Here is an 18977-nt window from a genome sequence, read left to right on the forward strand (position 1 = left end):
CCTTTGAAATTAAATAGTGAAAAATAAGATTTTCTTGAGTAGAGTTGAACTTTGGAGGGCCATATACTATTGTAACAAGGTTTTTAAAGCCCCAAACAACCAGTTTGGGTCCTCTTGGGGGCAATACCGCCCCTGTTGAGAAAGCCCTAGACATACCAGGACAACTCGATAAAAACTAAATCAGTGGGAACACAGTATTTAAGAGGAAATGTTCTTTACAAGTAGAAGAATGTATTCTCTAGGTGCACTGTGGCTACAAGATGCAAATACGTATTTGGTGTAGGGGGAAAAAAGACAAAGACAACATTTAGAAAATTTAAAAACTCAAACCGAGGTTGTGGAATTTCTAAAATCCTTAATTTTGATGTTCTACTGATTCTCTTTTTTAATTAAAGATACAGAAAAGAAAGGAAAAAACGGGAAAAAAGAAAAAGGAAACACCCAAAATGGTTGGTTATAACTATGGAGGAGACAATGGCTGCACGAGGAGAAGAAGACACATCCTGAGCGGGCTGAAGGGTTTAGAACTGGGCACTGCTGGACGAAGGAGGCCGGGCAGACCCACAGATCTATACTGACATCTGCTTGTAACTATGGGCAAGTCACTAGACCTCTCTGAGCCTTGGTTCCCTCATTTGCTGAATGGCAATGAGCAGGAAAGAGCCTGGCCATGCCTGGTACATTGTAGGTACTCGGTAACTGCATCTGAATTAATAAATACTTGCTAGAATCTATGCAGACCACAAGGCAAGGAAGCTACAGAACCAGGATTCGAATCCAGGTCTCTCAGTTCATTTCACTAGCCAGCAGTGCCTCCAAAACACCTTATGTATCTTTGCCATTTTAAAAGGAAGGAGAGCAAGCCTCCTCCAATCTCATCAAAACTGGGTGGCAAACAGCCACAGGAACGAAATCAAGTTGCACACACTGAGAAACCACTGCCACCTGGTGGCAGCATACCTAAGTTGTGTGTGTGTGTGTGTGTGTGTGTGTGTGTGTGTGTTAGTAGTACAGTGCCAACTGTCAAAGAGGAAAAACAGCCAGTATCTTACACATGCCTAAGACATAACTGAATGCTTATACAGTGAAAACAAAAGTCACCATCCACCACCTGGCTAAAGGGCCACACTGCTGAACACTTGCCGGTTCCTTGACACCCTAAACTTGGGTTTCCTGGATGCTTTCTTTTATTTTTAATTTAACTGATTAAATTTCACAACCATAAATAAACTGAATGTCACCAAAATTTAGTGCAGACATCGGCTGTTTATGAGAACTGCTAGAAGCCCTGGGATCTCCAATTCTGTACTTTCTCAATCAACAGTCTGAACCCCACATGCAATCCTTGACATTTGAATGTTTATGTTTCAAGTCTGTCACTTTCAAATCATCCTTCTAGACAGTCAAGTCTCCCGAAATTCAGCTTTCTATGCCCACCATCTAGTGATCCCATGGTATTCACAAATTTCACCAGCACTGCCCTTTTAGGTGTTCCCAGTAAGTCGCCGTTGAAAACAACATTGACCAAGGCAAAACAGAAAGCAGAGCTCTGGGGAATACCACAAAAAAGAGCCTCTCCCTTGACACCAATCTTGGCCATCTTTTCAATGAGGCATTTTCCCATCCTGCTGGCCAGGCTGTATGTCTCTAAGTACTTTCGGCCCCGTCCTGAGCTAAGAAAAAGCAAGGCAATCGTTTACTGAGGACTCACATGGGAAACACACATGGAGAACAAAGAGGGGAGACGTAGGCGGCTGCTGTCAGGGGCAGTGAAATGGCTTCCTCCTTCAGGTAGCCCCCTAAAACCACCATCTCTGCTATCCTCCCTCCCTCTCACCTGCTCTGGCATTGAGCTCCCAGATGGCCCCCAGTAGGTCCTGACGTATACCCTGCCTGTCCTGGAACACAGCTAGCTGCAGAGAGCCAGGCCTTAGGGACAAGCTCCCTGGGGAAATCGAGCTCTCAGTAGCACCTGCTGACTCCACCAGCAGGCATGTGCCACCTTGCTTTTTCAGCTGCCACCCAGTGCCTTCGACCTACATTCAGACACCTACAGGTATGGGAAAGACGTAGGTCTGAACTCCGGATCAGGCCCTTACTAGCTATGGGAGTTGTCTAGCCTCACCTTTCCTGTACATAAAATGGGAACAATGAAAATAACCAGCCTTTTAAGACTGTGACAAGGGTCAAATGGACCTGAGCCCAGACACAAGTTCCTGGAACATTGTAGGTGCTCAATAAATCTAGTCCTTTCCCTTAGGAGCCCCAACGTGGAGACTCACGCTCAGCTTCTGAGATTGCCACATGGGCCACAAAGCGAGAGAACAAGCAGCTGTCAGGGGGAGCAGAGAGGAGTGGCCCTCTTTGGGACCAGGAATGTAATTTTCCGAGGTTTTATTTCCGTCCTCCGCCTGGCTACGATGAGAGCCCCTCCAGAGATGTGAGAGGCATTCTGAGTGTCCCCTTGGTCAGCCAAGATGGCACATGGCCTTAAACCCTGCAGAGGGCCAGCCGCTCATCCTCTGGGGCTCTCCAACTTCCAGTAAAAATAATAGCTCAGGACATGTACCAGCCATTCCAGCCAGACCCTGCTGGCTCCGTGAGGCCACAAGGCTGTCACAGCTTGTTCTAAACTAAAAGATCAGAAGGCAGGAGAGACAGGGAGGCAGGGCACATGGGCACATTCCACGTCTCCTGGGTCCTGAGCAACAGAAAAGGTCGACAGAGAAGGTCGTGGACTCCCTGGGGGGGGGGGGTTTAGGAGGACCCTTCTCAGCAGATCTGGCTCCTGGGTTTGAAAGTGACCAGTAGAAGACTAATTTTCCTTATGTACTGGAAGGTTCTGGACCATCCCATGAAGAGCTAAAGCCAGGAAATTGGGCCAAAGATCCAGGTAACTGAAAGGAGTGAAGACTATGGAATTGGGCCTTTCAATGTCTAGTAAACTTACCTTTGCTGCTACCTTTACAAGCTATGTTCAAACCAGCATCTTGAACCCCTGAAGTCCTGCCTCCCCCAGTCCCTCAGGCGAGCCCCTGTTCTGAGAGCAAGCAGGTCTACACCCTTCTAGAAGCAGGCACAACGCTATAAGGCTCAGGAGCAGTCAAGACCAATGGGGCAGGAATGCCGCTTCGGCACCGCACGGAGAAGGATGTCAACGTCAGTCAGAGGGCGAAGCGGGAGACGCTTTGACACAATGCAGCAAGGTTCCTTGGCTGAACCACGTGAAAGGCAAGAGCTCTCCGCCTTCACGCCTCTGGGTAACAGGCCAGCTTTGAGCCATGCCCAAATGAGCAACCGAGTCAGGACTTACCTTCCACTGCAGAGAATGGAACCACTGGTCTCGCAGGTAGCTGTTGGCAGCCTGCAATGACAAGAACAGGACAGCAAAGTCCGGTCACTGGCTTACAGCATTTCAGAGCATTTCACAGGCCAGTACAAGAGCCCCAGCCTGTCTGTCCAACCTTTTGGGTGTAAAATCAAAATAAAAGTGATAACCAGGGGGACTTCTCTGAAGTAAGATCTCACTGCTATCATGTGCTTATTTTGCTGGGTAGGAGTGACTTCAGACACGGGTGCCTGGAAGAGCTTTGACTGCATGCATATCTCAACTTAGTTAGGAGTGGCCTGGATGAATGGGAAAGAGGCATGGTGGTGGGATGATGATGGTGGGAGAAGTTTGCATGTCTCCTTTGTACCAAGTACTCTGGGCACCTGGCAGTTGTTGTCCACATATTCTGTCATCAACCCTCACAACAGCCCTAAGATGTGGGCGACACCATACCCATTTCACAGAGGGAAAAACTGAGACCCTGAGATCTCACATCAACGCATTTCAACTCAGGCCCCCAAGCCTGCAGGTTTAACCACTGCACTTCTTGCCAACTGCAGAAAGTCATGGTAGAAAAGCAGCCCTGAACTCATGCAGACCTGAGTTAAAAATCAACGGGTGGAGAGCAAAACCTTCCTTTATCCACAACACCTAGTTCAGAGACCTTGGGCAACTCAGCCTTGATTTTCTTATCTGTAAAATGGAGACAATAACCCCGATCATTCAGGGATGTCATGAGGATTGGGTATGATACCTATAAAGCATCTCAAAGCATGCTGGACACACAGGTGGTCAAATAGAAGAGAAGCCATCATTACTGTTAGCATCACCATCTTCAATTCCTCTCAAATACAATGTAGCCGGAGGAAAGCCCTGCCGACTCTCATGCATGTCGCTGCCGCTCTTACCCCCGCTTCTAGCAGATTTGCTGATGGCAACAGTAGTATTTACAGGACATTTAATATGTGCCAGATGCAGCACTAAGCCCTACACATGGATTGGCTCATTCAGTCCTTGCAGGTCTATCCTGGGAAGCTGGGACTGTTAGCAGCTCACCCTACAATACAGATGAGGAAACTGAGGCTCAGGCTCACAGGCTGCAGACACAGGGCCAGGCCTTGAAGCCAGGTGGTCAGGCGCATGCTGCAAAGCACAATGTTGTGGCAGTCCCACTTTCCCACCGACCACTCCCCGGGACAGAAATGCAGCATCACTCCCTGCCTGACCCCAAAGCCCTCTTCTCCAAGTGACCCTGGCTCTGACGGTCAAGGGACTCTCACAAAGGCCAGAGCCTCTCAACATCAAAGGCCACCTTTTGCCCCTAACCCATGCACACGCAGACTCATGCATGCACAAGCGTGTACAACTTTGGGTCACCCTCAGTCAGGAGATCCGGGTCTCCCCTAGTTCTCACCCCAATTGCCATGGAAACATCAGCTGCTCTGCCAGGGCAGAGTTCGGGGAAATCTCTTGGCTTGAATGAATGAGGGGAATCAGGCTCAGAGGCTTGTTCCAAACCCTGAGCAGATTCACACCAGCACCTGGAGGCGAGCTGCGCCTGCCCAGAGTGGGAAGTGGGCTGGGGGACGCCTTCTGTGTGATCGGGGACTTCTGCAGTGGCTGAGTCTCCAACAGACCTGGGTTCAAGTCTGGACTCCCCCATAGTCTAGCGGTGTGACCTGGACCAAGTCCCCTTATGACACAAAGCCTGTGACACCTGACTGGGAGAAGACCGAAGGGGACTCTGCCACAGGACTAGCTGCACTCTGGAGGGTCCATGGCTGGGTCACCTCCTGTCAGTGCTGACCTAGTTCTGTGGTCTCATGACAATTCCTGTTCATTAGGATGACAAAATACATCCCATGCACACGGAGAACAGTGCCAAGATCCCAACGATGAGATTAATCCACGTAAAATGCTTACTTAGCGCCATGCCCGGCACGTGCACACACTGCAGACAGAGGTGCTCAGTATCAGTGGCAGCCACGGCCAGCGGTGTACTGATAAATGTACGACAACAGGCCTCTGGAATAAAAAACACTGATCACAGCGTGTGCCAACTTCTGTGCCGTGAATGATGCTACCTTGGCTGATTCTGTTCCTGGACCAGAATTGGAAGAGATACACGATTGGCTTTCAGGAGCCGGTACGAGCCGGAATGAGTGGCTCCAGCACGCTCTTGGTCCACAGCCCTTTCTATGCTTAACAGACCAACGTGGCCGGCGAAAGGGGCAGGTGTGGGAAGCGGAATAAAGGACCCCCAAAGATTGTCCAAATTCTGATCCCCTGTGAATATGATACCATAGAGGGCCAAGGGGTTTTGCAGAAGTGAATAAGGATCTTGAAAGGAGGACGTTATTCTGGATTAGCCGGGTGAGCCCACATAATCAGAAGGGGTCCATACAAGAGGGAGGCAGGAGGTCAGAGAGTCAGAGATGCATGTAGAGGTTGGAGTGATGTGGCCATGAGCCAAGGGATGCGGGCAGCCTCTAGAAGCTGGAAATGGCAAGGGAACAGATTCTCCCCTCGAGCTTCCAGAAGGAACCAGCACTGCCGACACCTTGATTTTAGCCCAGTGGGACCTGTGTTGGATGTCCAGCCTCCAGAACTATAGATAACAAATTTGTTTTGTTTTAACCACTACATTTGTGATTATTTGTCACAGCAGCAGTAGGAAATGAATCTTGGAGGTATGGCCAGGTTGGTTTAGTGCTAACATGGGTTGTTCCATTAGTTCTGAGGGTGCACAGTGAGCCTGGGCAGTGTTTAGGTGTCACTGGCTGGATTGAATGACCAAGTGAAGACAAAAAGGAAGAGAGAGGACAGAGAAGAAGAGAGGAAGGTGTAAGAGAGGGAGAAGGAAAAGAGACCCTCAATCTCTTTCTGTTCTGTGCCACTGGCCTCACTATGCTGCCCTATAAATACGTGCCTGTGTGTGACCGCCACAGTGGTGACTGAGACCTGCTGAATGAATGAATGAATGACTGGACTATGAGCTCCTAGAGAGCAGGGTCTTATTCCCAAATCCCCAGCGCTGATCAGCAGTACCTGCTCCCGTCGGGATCTGTCGCACAGACAATGCAACCGTGTGGGTGGTGGTAAGTGGTAGACGCTGACTCCCTTCCTCCGTCTCAGCAAACAAATCCAACACAGACCCGTCTCTCCCATGACCAGCCCAGCCTCTTCTATTCTAGAACCTCCCCCACGTGCGAGCCCTGGTTAGGGATCTTTAAAGGGGCCTCCCAGCCCCTCCCATGGCCGTGTATGAGCAAGGAATCTGGGCCGGGTCAATCAGAAGCTCTTGCCCAGGACCTGGGTCTTGAGCAAAATGATGTCAAGATGAGGGGGCGTGAGAATTCATTATGAGGTAGGGCGGTGTCTTCCTGTAAAGATGGGTACTGGTCCCCCACCTGCCTTAGCTCCAGTCCATTTCCTAAGCCTGCTCTCCAGTCTCCCATCAATCCTTCTAGTATATTCCTTTCCTGCTTAAGATAGCTTGTGCCCATTTCAGCTGCTTGCATCCAAGAGTCCTGATGGATATGTATGGCCCCACTGGCCCTTCTTTCTTCTAGAAAGTGGACGTTCCAAGGCATCTTCCCTGCTGCGGTTCCTCTGGAAGGAGCCAGCCAGCTCCCAGAGCAGCGGCTGCTCCCCGTTACACCACGAGCCCTCCTGGCATTTCCCAGGTCCCAGAGCTCACACACCAGCTGATTTCTAGCTCCGATCAATAGATTTTCTCTCCTGCCCCCACGCTCAGTTGGGTCCACTGTGTCCTGCCTTTCACAGCGGTACTTGCTCTCTAGAAGAGGTGGAGGGTTTCTTCAGTGACATCAACCACCACCTCACTTGCGTCTGTCATCTCCCCCTCAGCCTAACCTCTTCAGGCAGAACAATCTGAGTTTTCCAAGTCTTTCCTCATGGGGGACAGTGCGAAGCCCCCTTGCGCAGCCACACTCAGCTTCCTGGCCAGCACAATCCTCCCTGGGACTGTCTCAACCCTAGGAGTCAGCGTGGCATCTGGAAAGAGGGCAGGTTTGGGTGCAGCAGAGCAGTCTGCAGAATCCAGCTGAAAACACCTGTGTGACTGTGGACCTTCTCATCTGTAACACAGGCACAGGAAGTCTGCTCTCTACGTGGGGATCAACTGAGATCCCGCAGGCCAGTAACAATAACTGGATGTTACTGAACAAGATCGTGCAAAATGCCTTACACTCATCACTATGCGGTGAGGACGTGAATATGCCCATCTCACAGGTGAGGAAACGCCCGGTGCCCACCCAGGAGTCTGACCCAGCCTCTGACCACACCATCGCCCCCACTGCCCACTGCTCCTCATATGCCACGTGCTCACCTTTCTCTGCTTTCAAACCCCCTCACCATCCACGATGCCTCAGCCAGGACCATCCTTCTCTTCCACTTGCCTGTGCTTCTTCTTGCCACGCGTAGAACCCTTATCCCAACCCTGCAGCTTACCAGTCCCACCCTCAGGATTGGGAAACGAGGCAGGATTAGATGCGACCTCCCCAGTGAGGCCAGTGTTAAAAGTTTTACTGAATGAATGAAGTACATGTAAAGCAAAGTGCAAGGATGCTGGACAAGAAGGATCATGCTGCCCAGCTTTCCTGTGCTTCCTCCCCAGCAGGGAGTGTCCTGGACAGCAAGGAGATCGCGAATGTCTCCCGCCCCACCCACCAGGCTTATTATTCCTCAGCCCAAAGAGGAGAAGTGGCCACAGGCCTCCCTCCTCCCCCCTAGACTGCCTGCACTTCGGAGGAAGACAGAGGCCTCAGCTGCATTTTTTCATTATAATGAATGAGGCTCTTTGAATCTGAGCCTCAAAAGGATTTTAAGGGCCACCGAGTCCAGGGATTCTCAACCTTTAGGGAATTTATGAGAACCTGAAACAAGCTATGAAGTCACACCCAAGTAATACTCATATTTGTGCACCACACACAAACACGCATGCAGGCACACACACATACAATGGTGCAGGCAGTTTCCAATTATACCATAGACCACAGGTTAAGGACCAGACTTTAAGCCAACTTTCCCTCCCCTGCCATGTTCCTGATGAGGAAACTAAGGCCTAGACTTGCTGTAGTCTCATCATGTCCTTCCCCAGTGTTTCCAGCTCCCTTCTAACATATGGTAGGTACGCGGAACCAGGCGACTTGCTTTGGCCAGCAAAACATGAGCTGACGTGATCTGTGTCACTTCCAGTGGAGGCCTTTGAGAACCAGTGCACTATTTAGTAAGTTCCCTTTCCCTGGTAACCAGGTAACCAGGAACGTTTCAGATAGTGCGTGCTCCTCCACCACCTGAGCTCCCAACTGACCCACCATGGACACTCAGCATGAGTGAGAAATAATCTTTTACTGTTTTAAGCCACTTAGAATTTGGGGCTACTTGTCACTGTAGCATAACCTGGCATAACCTGGCTTGCCCTGGCTGGCTGGCTGGATGGATGAACAGATGTATAAATGGATAGGTGGGTGGATGGATGAATGGATAGATGAACACATAGATAAACATATAGGTGGATGAATGAATGGGTAGATGGATGAAAGATGGAGATTGGATGGAAGGATGGACAGATGGTAAGTGGATCAATGGATGGACAGATGGATGGAGCATCACTATACCCATTCTGCTCATTGAAGAAAATGTGATGTGTAGCAGAGCTTCAAAAGAACTACACACCCTTGATAGCTTCCTTTCTCCAAGTTGTATTGGACTGTGCTAGAAATAATCATGGCAGTCTTTTCCTGAATACCTATTATGTACCCAGCACAGTGCCACGTATTTTACATGTGACATCTCTGATCCTCACAATACCCAGGGAGACAGGTATTATGGGGCCGGTTCACAGATAAAGTAGAGGTCCAGAGAGGTTACTGCTGCTACGCAAGGTTACACAGGTAGAGAATGATAAAGCTGGGCTGGGACTCAGGTCTGTCTGACCCCACAGCCTGTTCGCGCTACTGTCCACCCCACATGTGAAAACACGCTTGGGCTCCAACAGGCTCCAGGAACTGGGCTGGGAAATCTGAAAGCATTATGCTGACAAAGGGAGAGAAAAGGAAGGACTTGGTGCCCGTTCCAATCACCAGGAGGCCCCACCCCACAAACAAGAGGGTGGGGCCAGAACTTGCCTCCAGAGAGGGGAGGCGGCTCATAGCACATAGGCTTCCACACGACCACTGCCCATCTTGCTGATGGGGTCAGAAAGGTTGAGGCAAGCGTGGGCCATAAACTGTTCCTTCCTTCAGCGTGTCTAGTTTCAGAAAAGGACAGAGGCTGCTGGGGGATGTCCGGATCCCTGTGCAGGCGTCTCTGAGTGCCTTCCAAGGACAGGAGAGAGGCTGTGGCTGTGCCCGGCTGGGAGGAGAGGAAAAGTTTCTGGACAGACTCCCCATACTGCCCTGTGGGCAGCTGAGCAGGGGTGACCTGGTCCCCTGGGACACAGGGCACAGCTCATGGTCCTGAGGGTCACTCAGAGGAGACGAGATTCCAGAGAAAGAGCCCTGGAAGAGGCAGGCCTGCTCAGGCCAGCGCAACTTCTCCTAGTGATAAATCTTTCGAATACAGAAAGGGCCTCGTTCCAGGCAAATTCTGCTTAATTTCCTCTTCGAAAGGTGCCAAGTTCCCTCTCATTGTTGCATTGTCTTGAGAGGTGAGAAAAACAGCCAAGGGTGCACTGGGGGTGACTGTTCCCAAGTTCTCCTTCCCCAGGCTGACTTCTTAGGGAAAAAACAGCAAACGCGCTTCAGACCGGAAAGGTCTTTCTCTCCAGCTTCCAGTAAGAAGGGAACCCGCCTAGTGCCTGCCCTGCTGCCAGTGTTTGCGGTAAACAGTTGCCCGGCCTCCTGGGGGACTTTTGGGAAAGTCATTGAGAAGAGCAGGTCTTGGGAACCGCTCCAGAAGGAAGCAGAGGCTCGCGGGGAAGAGGCTGTCCCTGGTCTTGTCCCACCCGCCGGCAGCCTTGTTTTAGGAGCAGTGGGTCCTCCCCACTTCTCACCGGTGGGTGGAGGCAGAATCCCCGGAAGAGGACCTGCTGCCACGACACCCCACGGGCTGGGGAGGAGCCCCCAGGACGCTTTCACAGCACCATTTATGTGCTTATGTAGCTCCCTCCTCACAATGAAACACCAGCAGAAAGGGCATTAAGGGAGCAAAGATAAATAGGTCCTTTCTACACCCGGGGATTCTAATAACATGGCATTAGGGAGCTCATGCTGAAAATCACAAAGCATCCAGAAACACACCAATTGGGCCTAGGCTCAAGGCTGGCGCCTTTGTCTGGTGACTCGACCTGCTGGCAGATTGCTCGGTGTCTCTGAGCTGGAGAGAAGGCATGTTTGCCTAAGAGTGTCTCTTAACCTTCCTTGAACTCAGATAGGTCAGCACCCGAGGTCTGAGCAAGGCACTAATTCAAATTCCAACAAAGCAGCTTTGTAAGGAGGTCCCTGCGAGAGGGACAAGGAGAGAAGAGGGAAGAATGGAGAGAGGAAGAGAGAGTTAAGTCAAGACACACAGAGAGAAGGACTGGGATGGAGAGAGGGGCCTGGAGAAGGAAACCAGAGAAAAAGAAACTGTTAGAGAAGCAGGGCACGTAACAGAGTAACAGATAAAAGAGAGAGAAGGGGAAGGGAGGGGAGGGGAGAGTGGAGAAAAAGTGTCAGAGAGAGACAGGAAAATATGGATACGGAGAACCTTGGGGAGGTGGGGGGGGGGGAGAGAAACCAGGCAGGCTAGGGACCCCAGCAAGCCCTGACACGGCCCCATGTAAAGAACAGCTGTGCCGGATTGGATGTAGCAGGATGGGACCCTCTTCGGGTATGTAGGGATGTTAGAACATTCCAGAGCCACTTGCATTCTAAGGCTATTTCCCCTGGGGGCTGGGGGGCATGGAACATGGGTCAAAATCAACAGTTCTAGGGCCCAGCCCATCCAGCAGAACTCTGGGTGACAATGAGATGTTCTTTATCTGCACTGTCCAATATCACAGCCACTAACTACATGTGGCTATTGAGCATTCAAAATGTGGCTGGTGGACCAAGGAACTGCATTCTTAATTTGATGTAATACATTCAGTTTAAATGCAAACAGCCCTGTGTGGCTAGTGGCTGTGGCAAGGTACTGTCATCCTCAGGTGACCAGAGCACCCAGATGAAGCTCTTCAAGTCGGCCTTGCCCCTCCCTGAGCACCCCGGGCTGCTTCCTGGGCCTCCCTCCCACCTGGAACAGGGAAAACTGCTCTGTCACGCCATGGCTCTGGGTCCCATCACATGAATAGGGACAAGCCCAAAGCAAAGGATCCCACCGACTGTCACAAAGGCATGTGAGGGGCGCCCTGCCCTGCATTTCGGGCCACTATCCTGGGGCTCCGGATACTGGTCCCCGGTCACCCCGTAACCACATGGACCCCTCAGCCTGGAGCCCATCTTCAAGATGACTCAGAGCCCATTTACATAATAAGACGGCCACACACCATCTATGAATCATGGGAGGGAGGGCTGGAGGGCGACAGTAAGAAGGAAGCAAGGCAGAAGCCGATGGAAATGACAGTGAGTGAAAGACTGAGGCAGGCAGGGACGAGCTGCACCCACCTCGGCTCCCCTGGGTGATGGGTGGAGGCTGTGTCTGCTTCCTCCCCCCAGCTGAGTCCAGCTCTGGCTCCCAGGAACTGCTGGCCACCTCTCCCTCCTCTTCCCACTCTCCTGCTCCGGCTCTGGCTCCCAGGCTATGCGGCTGCACTGTCCACTGGAGCGGAGGGGGGCAGGGTGGGGGGCAGCGAGCAATGGGGATGCTGGAGCAGCCGCGGGCCCGCCCGCCCGTCTGTAAGCACCGCGGGGGAAGCTCTGACGTGAGGCCACTGCCGGGTGTAGCCCCAGCCAGGCGAGTCATCCCAGCCGGCCTGCAGCCACGGCTTGGGTTAAAGAGACATTCCAGGCTCTGCCCAGTCATCGACACCCCTCCAAGCCTCACTGCACCTCTGTCCTCAGGGCCAGTGACACTCAGGGTACTTCCTTGGGGGTCCCGCTGCCCCCTCCAGCTCCAGAAGCAATGAGGCCCCCCTGCCACTCCTCTTGGTGGAGTGGTGACCCCTATGCCTGGAGAGATGGGGGCTCAGGCTTTCCTTTCTCTAGCTGGGCTATTTCAAGGGTTTCCCTGTCTCATGCCTCCCTCTGCACTCACACATCCAGGCTCCTCTGCCCTGAACCAGACTGATCCCGCTGTTGTCCCCCATCCCCCTGGGGAGCTTTCAATGGCTCCTATTGCTCTCAGAACATAACCACAGCTTCCATACTCCGCTAATAAGACCTATATGATCTGGCTGTGACCTAACAGTTCCGGGTGCAATCACAGGGCCTGAACCCCCTTCCCTTCTCCTGCAGGGCAGCAAACAGTCCCTCACCTAATTCATGCTTCACTCCCAAGTTCCTTCTGCCCAGAGTGTGTGCCCCCCATCCTGACACACTCCTACTCATCCCTCTACGCCCAGTTCTAATGTTGCCATCCCAGGGGAGCCCACTCTGGCCCCACTAGGCTGAGTGAGTCACTCCCAGTTCTCCAGCGCATGCCTCTATTTTAGCTATTTGTTTATGACTCCGTCTCCCCAGTGCGCCCAGGAGCTCTTCAAGGGTGGGGCCAAGGGTCTTATTCACCTTCCTCCCCCAGCAGAGGGGACAGGCCAGCTCAATGCTCTGTGATTCAAATGGGATTTTCTTGTTACCGGACTCCTCTCAGCTTTCCATGAAATCCTGCTATATTGCCTCCCTCATCTTCCACTGCTGCTCCTCCCCCAGCCCAAGGGGGCAGGAACTGACCACCTCTTTCACAGACTCAGCAGACAGGCAGGCACGGTTTTGGTGTCCTCCAAGAGATGACAGTAAAGAACGGAATTTTTTTAAAGGATGTTTAGCTATTATACTGATCTTGTTGAGCTCAGCATTCCTCAGAGGTCAAACTGCGTGCCTCTTGGCTCCAATGTTGTTACACAACCCAATGGTCACTTATGAAATAGGTTTTAGGGAGCACCTCTTTGGGCTCAGAGTAGGTCTCCCTGCAGTGACAGAGTTAGAAAGAAAATGCCCCTCAAAGAAAGGCTAAGGCAGAATGTTCTCTCAATGATGAGAGAATACATTCTCTCTAAATGAGGGGTTTCTGACTTGGAGTCTTTGCTGGAAATGGGGGTAGCTCTCCCTGAAATGACAGAGAACATGTCACATGTATGTACTTCAGCAGCCATGTTATTTTTTTCTGCCATAATTCCTTTCTTGGGGGATCCACCTCTACCGGTCCACGAGCTCCCGGTAAGGCTATCAGAATATACAGCTGACTGTGGTCAGGCTGGGCACGTAATCCAGGGCAGGGCATGCCCTGGGGTGCATGGAGCCAATCAGAATCTTCCATGAGATTTTATAGAAATATAAGAGAAGGAAAACGGGCTCTCACATTTTTAAAGATTACAAGCTCTAAGACTGTAACAGCTTGAGGCTGCTAGAAGTCCGTGTTTTCCCACTACATGGAGACACCCCGCCTAACAATAAAGCCAGCACATAGAAGCAGAGCCAGGAGATGAGAGAAAGAGAGAGAGAGAGAGAGAGAGAAATGAGACTGAATATTAATATCATTGACTCCTGGATCTACCTATGCCTGAAGTCCTTTCTCTCTTAGACTTCCCAGTTACTTTGATACAGTTACAGCATCAACTTCTCTTTTGCTTCAGACAGTCTGCATACAGATCACTTCCAACCAACAGTCCTGGCCAACAACGCGCACTTTTCCAAGGACGCAACTCATACTTCCAGTCTCAAAGACTTAAATATATGAGAAGTAAGAAAAACTGCTCACTCAAAGTAGAGCAAAAGGTGACATCTGATGCCTCCTTGCTTTTTATAGCTTTTTAAGCCTAATAATATGCCCGTGTGCCTCACTTTCCCCATCTGTAAAATGGAGATCAGAAAATCTATTTCTCAGGTTTGTTAAGAGAAATAAAAATACAATGTGTAAAGCTCCTAGAAGTGTGACAAGCATGCAGTAGGAGCTCCATTGGTGCATGTTCCCTTTTCCTTTCCTCCAGTGAGCCCTGGTTTATACCCTTCTTGTACCTGAAGGAAAAAAAAAACACCTTCCATTAAACCACCTTTGCTCCTGAGAGTTGGCTGTCTCCCTCTGGGGGAAAAGAGGAGGTGAGTGAGCGTGGCTGGGAAAAGAAACTGCTTACTCATGTTTATTTCTCCTACCTGCAGCAAGACAGTTCCCCCAGGAATTGTGAGCTGTAAACAGTACTTCGGGGCGTTCTCCCAGGACAGCAGCTGAACGTCTTCAATAGCGCTGTAGGAGACTGAGTTTTCCATGTACCCAGTTGGCTGCAGCAAAAAAAAAAAAAGAAAAAGACACGCATTGGTTACAATATCAGGCACAACATCCACAGTCAGAAGAAGGTTCTGGAAAACATCCCCACTGTGGCAACAAGCAAACCTAGCTGGTACAGACACCTGGCAGTTCTAGGGACCAAAGGAACTTTGTCTTTCCTAGGTGGTGGCATCCAGCTGGAGGGGAGGAGCCACGGTGGAAACTCGCCCATTGTTTAGGGATGCAGTTGGGACCAGACTGAGGGTACCTTCAGGGAAAGGCCTGTGCGTTGTTCCTCTTGGCATCAGCAGGGCCCAGCACAGGCAGAGCCTGGGCCCTCCAGCCCTTGCTGTGTCCAAACCGCCACCCTCGCCTGCCCAGAAATCAGTCATAGCCTCCCCCACCTCCCATCTCCCTGCCTCATTCCCCTCCCCCGTATAATCGCTCTCCATTCAGCACCCTGGTCACGTTCCACATTGGCACACTCAATCCCCCTACTCCCCTGCTCAGCTCCTGGTGGCCTGACACGAAAGGACACTCCATCGACCACCGACCGGCCCCACAGGTGTGGTCTCACTTCCTCCTTCAGCCCCTGTCCAAACTCCCATACACAGGCCTGCTGACAGTATCACACTCTTAACCTGTTCTTTGTCCCAGAAAAGCTGTGACCCCGTCCCTGTCATCTCCTCTTTTACTCTCTAAATCTCAGCTCAACAGGACTTCTGGGGGCGGGAACCTGCGACAACTCCGGACACCATAACCCACCCGGTCGCATCCTTGCTTGAGCCCTCTATACTCATCACACCCCAGTTAATTACTGTGGACTTATGTCGCCTGTTATCTATTTGATGTCTGCCTCCTGGCCAGGCTGCAGCTCCACGAGGTCGGGCTGGTGTCTGTCTTGGTCCTTGCTCTCTCTCCCCAGTGCCTGGCACCTGGCAAGGGCTCAACAATTTGTGTAGAAAGAAAGAATGATAAAAGCCATCATCACTGGTCTACACTAGGGTGAGAGTAGCGCCAAAGAAATTCACAGCCACTCACTGCTCTCTGAGTGAGTTCCGCTGTCACAGAAGGAAGGCATCAGGCACCAGGGGGATGCACGGACCGCCAGGTACTGGCAGCGTCCATGTCACTCTGGCCCCAGGAAGCCAAACTTCAGCAGAATGAGAGGCAAGTACAGCACAGCTGAGAAGAATAACAGCTAATATCTCCCAAGCCCTGACGTGAGCCACGCACTCCCCAGGCACCTGACACGTGCTACTTCCTTTAATCCTAATGGTCCCACACGGCAGGTGCAGAGCCATCCCGTTGCACACACGAGGTAGCTGAGGCTCAGGAGGTCATGTGACTTGCCCAAGACCACCCAGCTGGGAAGAGGCGTGGCCAGGATTGAACTCAGCTGTTGACTGGGGAACTGGCTCCCTGACCACCATGCTGTGCTGCAACCAAGAGGCAGACGCAATTTAAAGTCCATGGCCCAACAAGTTCATTTTACCAGGATTTAGGACCTCCATGAGGTCTTTAAATTGCAACTTCTGTCTGCCAAAGTTGAGATATGGTGGTGGTGGTGGAGGCAGAGAAGGCTTAAGCTGCCTCAAATTTCTCTATCTCATCAGTCACCAGGCTGTGGAAGTAAGATTGATGGATCACTTGATTTGTTCATCCACATGTTCACTCATTCATTCATCTGACAGATATTTATTGAGCACCTATTACATTCCAGGTCCCACGCTGGGTGCTGGGGCACAGCAGTGAATGAGACGGGAGCTCAGTGGGGCAAAGAGACAACAAACAGACAAAATACCCAAATAAATAAACTATTAGAGAGCAGCAGTGCTGCACCAAGAATCAAAACAGAGTATGGTGATAGGTGGCTGAGAGCTGGAGCACTGCGGAAAGATGGAGGGAAAGTGCATCCCAGAGCCTACGGCCAGTGCAAAGGACCAGTAGTGGGCACAACCTGGGAGTGTACAGGGAGGAACCAAAGGCCACAGGGAGGGAGAACTGGCGTAAGGCATGTCTTGGAGAGATGGTTAGGCCACTCTAGGCGGGATGTGTAAGTACAGCTGGGGGTCCAAGTATTACTCCCCTGAGGTGGACCGAAGCAGAGGCTTTAGGCAAATTTCATACAGCATCACTGAGGGTGTTGCATGGAGAACAGACTTGGGAAGAGTGCGTGGAATCAGGGAGGAATGATTCCTGGTTGTTCACCTGGACCTGGAGGCTCCTGCACAGGTGAGCAACCAGGTGAGCAACCAGGCTGCTCGGACCCTGGTGGGGAGGCAGCCAAGTTCGTCCTGCACTTCTCACCAGCACATGGCCTACCCCTAAGCACCAATCCAGGACCGCCATGTCTGATGAAGATGGTCATATCAGCGTGCCAAAGGCACACATGGGGGCTCCCCTTTTCCCTCTGCCCTCGGCCAGAATCCTCTGCACGTTATGTCCTCAATACTCTGCAGTACGCGTATGTGACTCAGCCCTAACAGCACATTTTGTCCTGAGAGTACCAGTGAAACCAGAGGCTTGGGGGGGTTGGTTATATGCTCACTTTTCAAACCCACATTCAAATATTCACTGTGCTTGCTGCCGATTGCCTGTCTCCCTGCTAGTGTTTCAGCACCACAAGCACAGCACAGGAATTTCCCCCCGTTCTGTTCCAAGTGCCTAAACAGTGCCTGACACTGAGAAGGTGATTATTTCCTTGATAAATGAAGAAATAGTTTCCTAAATAAAAAAAGGCTCATTTGCATGTTACTTAGAATCACAAATCATAACACACATGGGAAGATGCTTTTTTGGTTATTATTTAAAAATTAATACATTTTTTAAAAATCTCCTTTAGGAAGCAATGGCACTTGGGTGCCCACTTGTGCCAAAAGCCTTTCCTTGGTGGCCCACATCCAGCTCTCTCCCTTCTCCAGGTCACGTTGGACTCCCAACCCCAGCCACTGACCCCTAGAGATGCACAGGCCACAGGACATGGGCTATGGCGTGACTGCAAGGACATCCGGAAAGTGGCTAGACCATAACAAACGACGGAGAGATACAAAACCCCGTTCTGAAAATCCCAACAAGGTCTACGACCGCACCGGGCTGGACGTGGTGATCCAAACTAAGCACATGGCCAGGCTCGTTTCTTGAAAATCACATTTTGGGCACTCAAGCAGAAGGCCTTGGACTTCTATTTCCCACCACAGGAGGTTCTCGGTTTCCTCGGAGACCCTGCGACATGAGGAAACACTGGCCAGGGCCCACACCAAGGCCGGGCAACACACTCCAGGTGACCTCTGCTGACATGTGCGATCTGACATAAGAAGGGCTCGCTAACCGCCTGTGTCTGCCTTTCTCATGACCCTAGGCTTTAGCTGTCTCAGTGTGGCCTTGATTAGAAGTTGCAACACAGGCTCTTGGGGGAAACGTTGGGTATAAATAAATACATAGTTGTTGTTTTTTAATAGCAGATGTATTGCTTTCCCACTGTTTGAAGCAGCATTGGCTAAAAGCAAAATTTGTAGAATCTGCGAGACCTGTGTTTGAGCAACTTACTGTGTGTGTCTTTTCACAAGTGACCACATCTCTCTGAGTCTGTTTCCTCTAACGGTAAAATGAGAATTTAACAGAATTATCAGGAACCTTAAAGAAGATCCAATTTTCAAGGGCTTAGCACAGCATCTGGAACTTACTGAAAAGCTCAATGAAGTGAACTACTGTGAGAAAGACTAAACTTTATCTCTGGGGTCTTTCTCCCCTAAACCCACAATTCTGGTCTAGCCATGAGAAAAACATCAAACCCCAACTGAGGGCCAGCACTCATCATACACAAGCAAAGTCTGAGCAAGTCCCAACCAAGATTAGACTATGGAGACACAATGACTAATTGTACTGTGGGATCTCGGGACACAAAAAGGACATTCGTAAAAACTAAGGAAACTAAACAAAGTAGAAAGGAACGTTAATAGCATATCGACATTGGTTCACTAGTTGTGACAAATACATCATGCTTCTGGAAGATGTTAACCCCGGGGGAAATGGGGTGCAGGATATATGGGAACTCTTTGTACTATCTTTGTAACTTTTCTGTACATCTCAAACTGTTCCAAAACAAAACGTTTATTAAGAAAAATTAACTGCTGCCACTACCACGATTGTTACCGTTACCATCATCGTCACCAAGGGGAGGGGACAGATCGGGGTCCAAAGCCCCCACACGCTGCTTTCTGGGTGAGGCATGAGCTCCCGCTGACCAAGGAGCCCTCCATCCGAGGTACTTTCACACTCTTGG

General features: G+C 50.8%; 1 protein-coding gene across 1 annotated transcript in view; it reads right to left on the reverse strand.

Moving 5' to 3' along the window:
- CMIP (c-Maf inducing protein) overlaps nucleotides 1-18977 on the reverse strand; it is a 233705-nt gene that overhangs the window by 74752 nt on the left and 139976 nt on the right. The window contains exons 2-3 of the mRNA XM_019743707.2: nucleotides 14581-14706; nucleotides 3314-3364 (exon numbers count right to left, since the gene is read on the reverse strand). Coding sequence (XP_019599266.1) covers nucleotides 3314-3364; nucleotides 14581-14706 — 177 coding nt within the window. The remainder of the gene's footprint in view (nucleotides 1-3313; nucleotides 3365-14580; nucleotides 14707-18977) is intronic.

This window comes from Rhinolophus sinicus, linkage group LG11, assembly GCF_036562045.2.
Source record: "Rhinolophus sinicus isolate RSC01 linkage group LG11, ASM3656204v1, whole genome shotgun sequence".
Classification (NCBI taxonomy): Eukaryota; Metazoa; Chordata; class Mammalia; order Chiroptera; family Rhinolophidae; genus Rhinolophus; species Rhinolophus sinicus.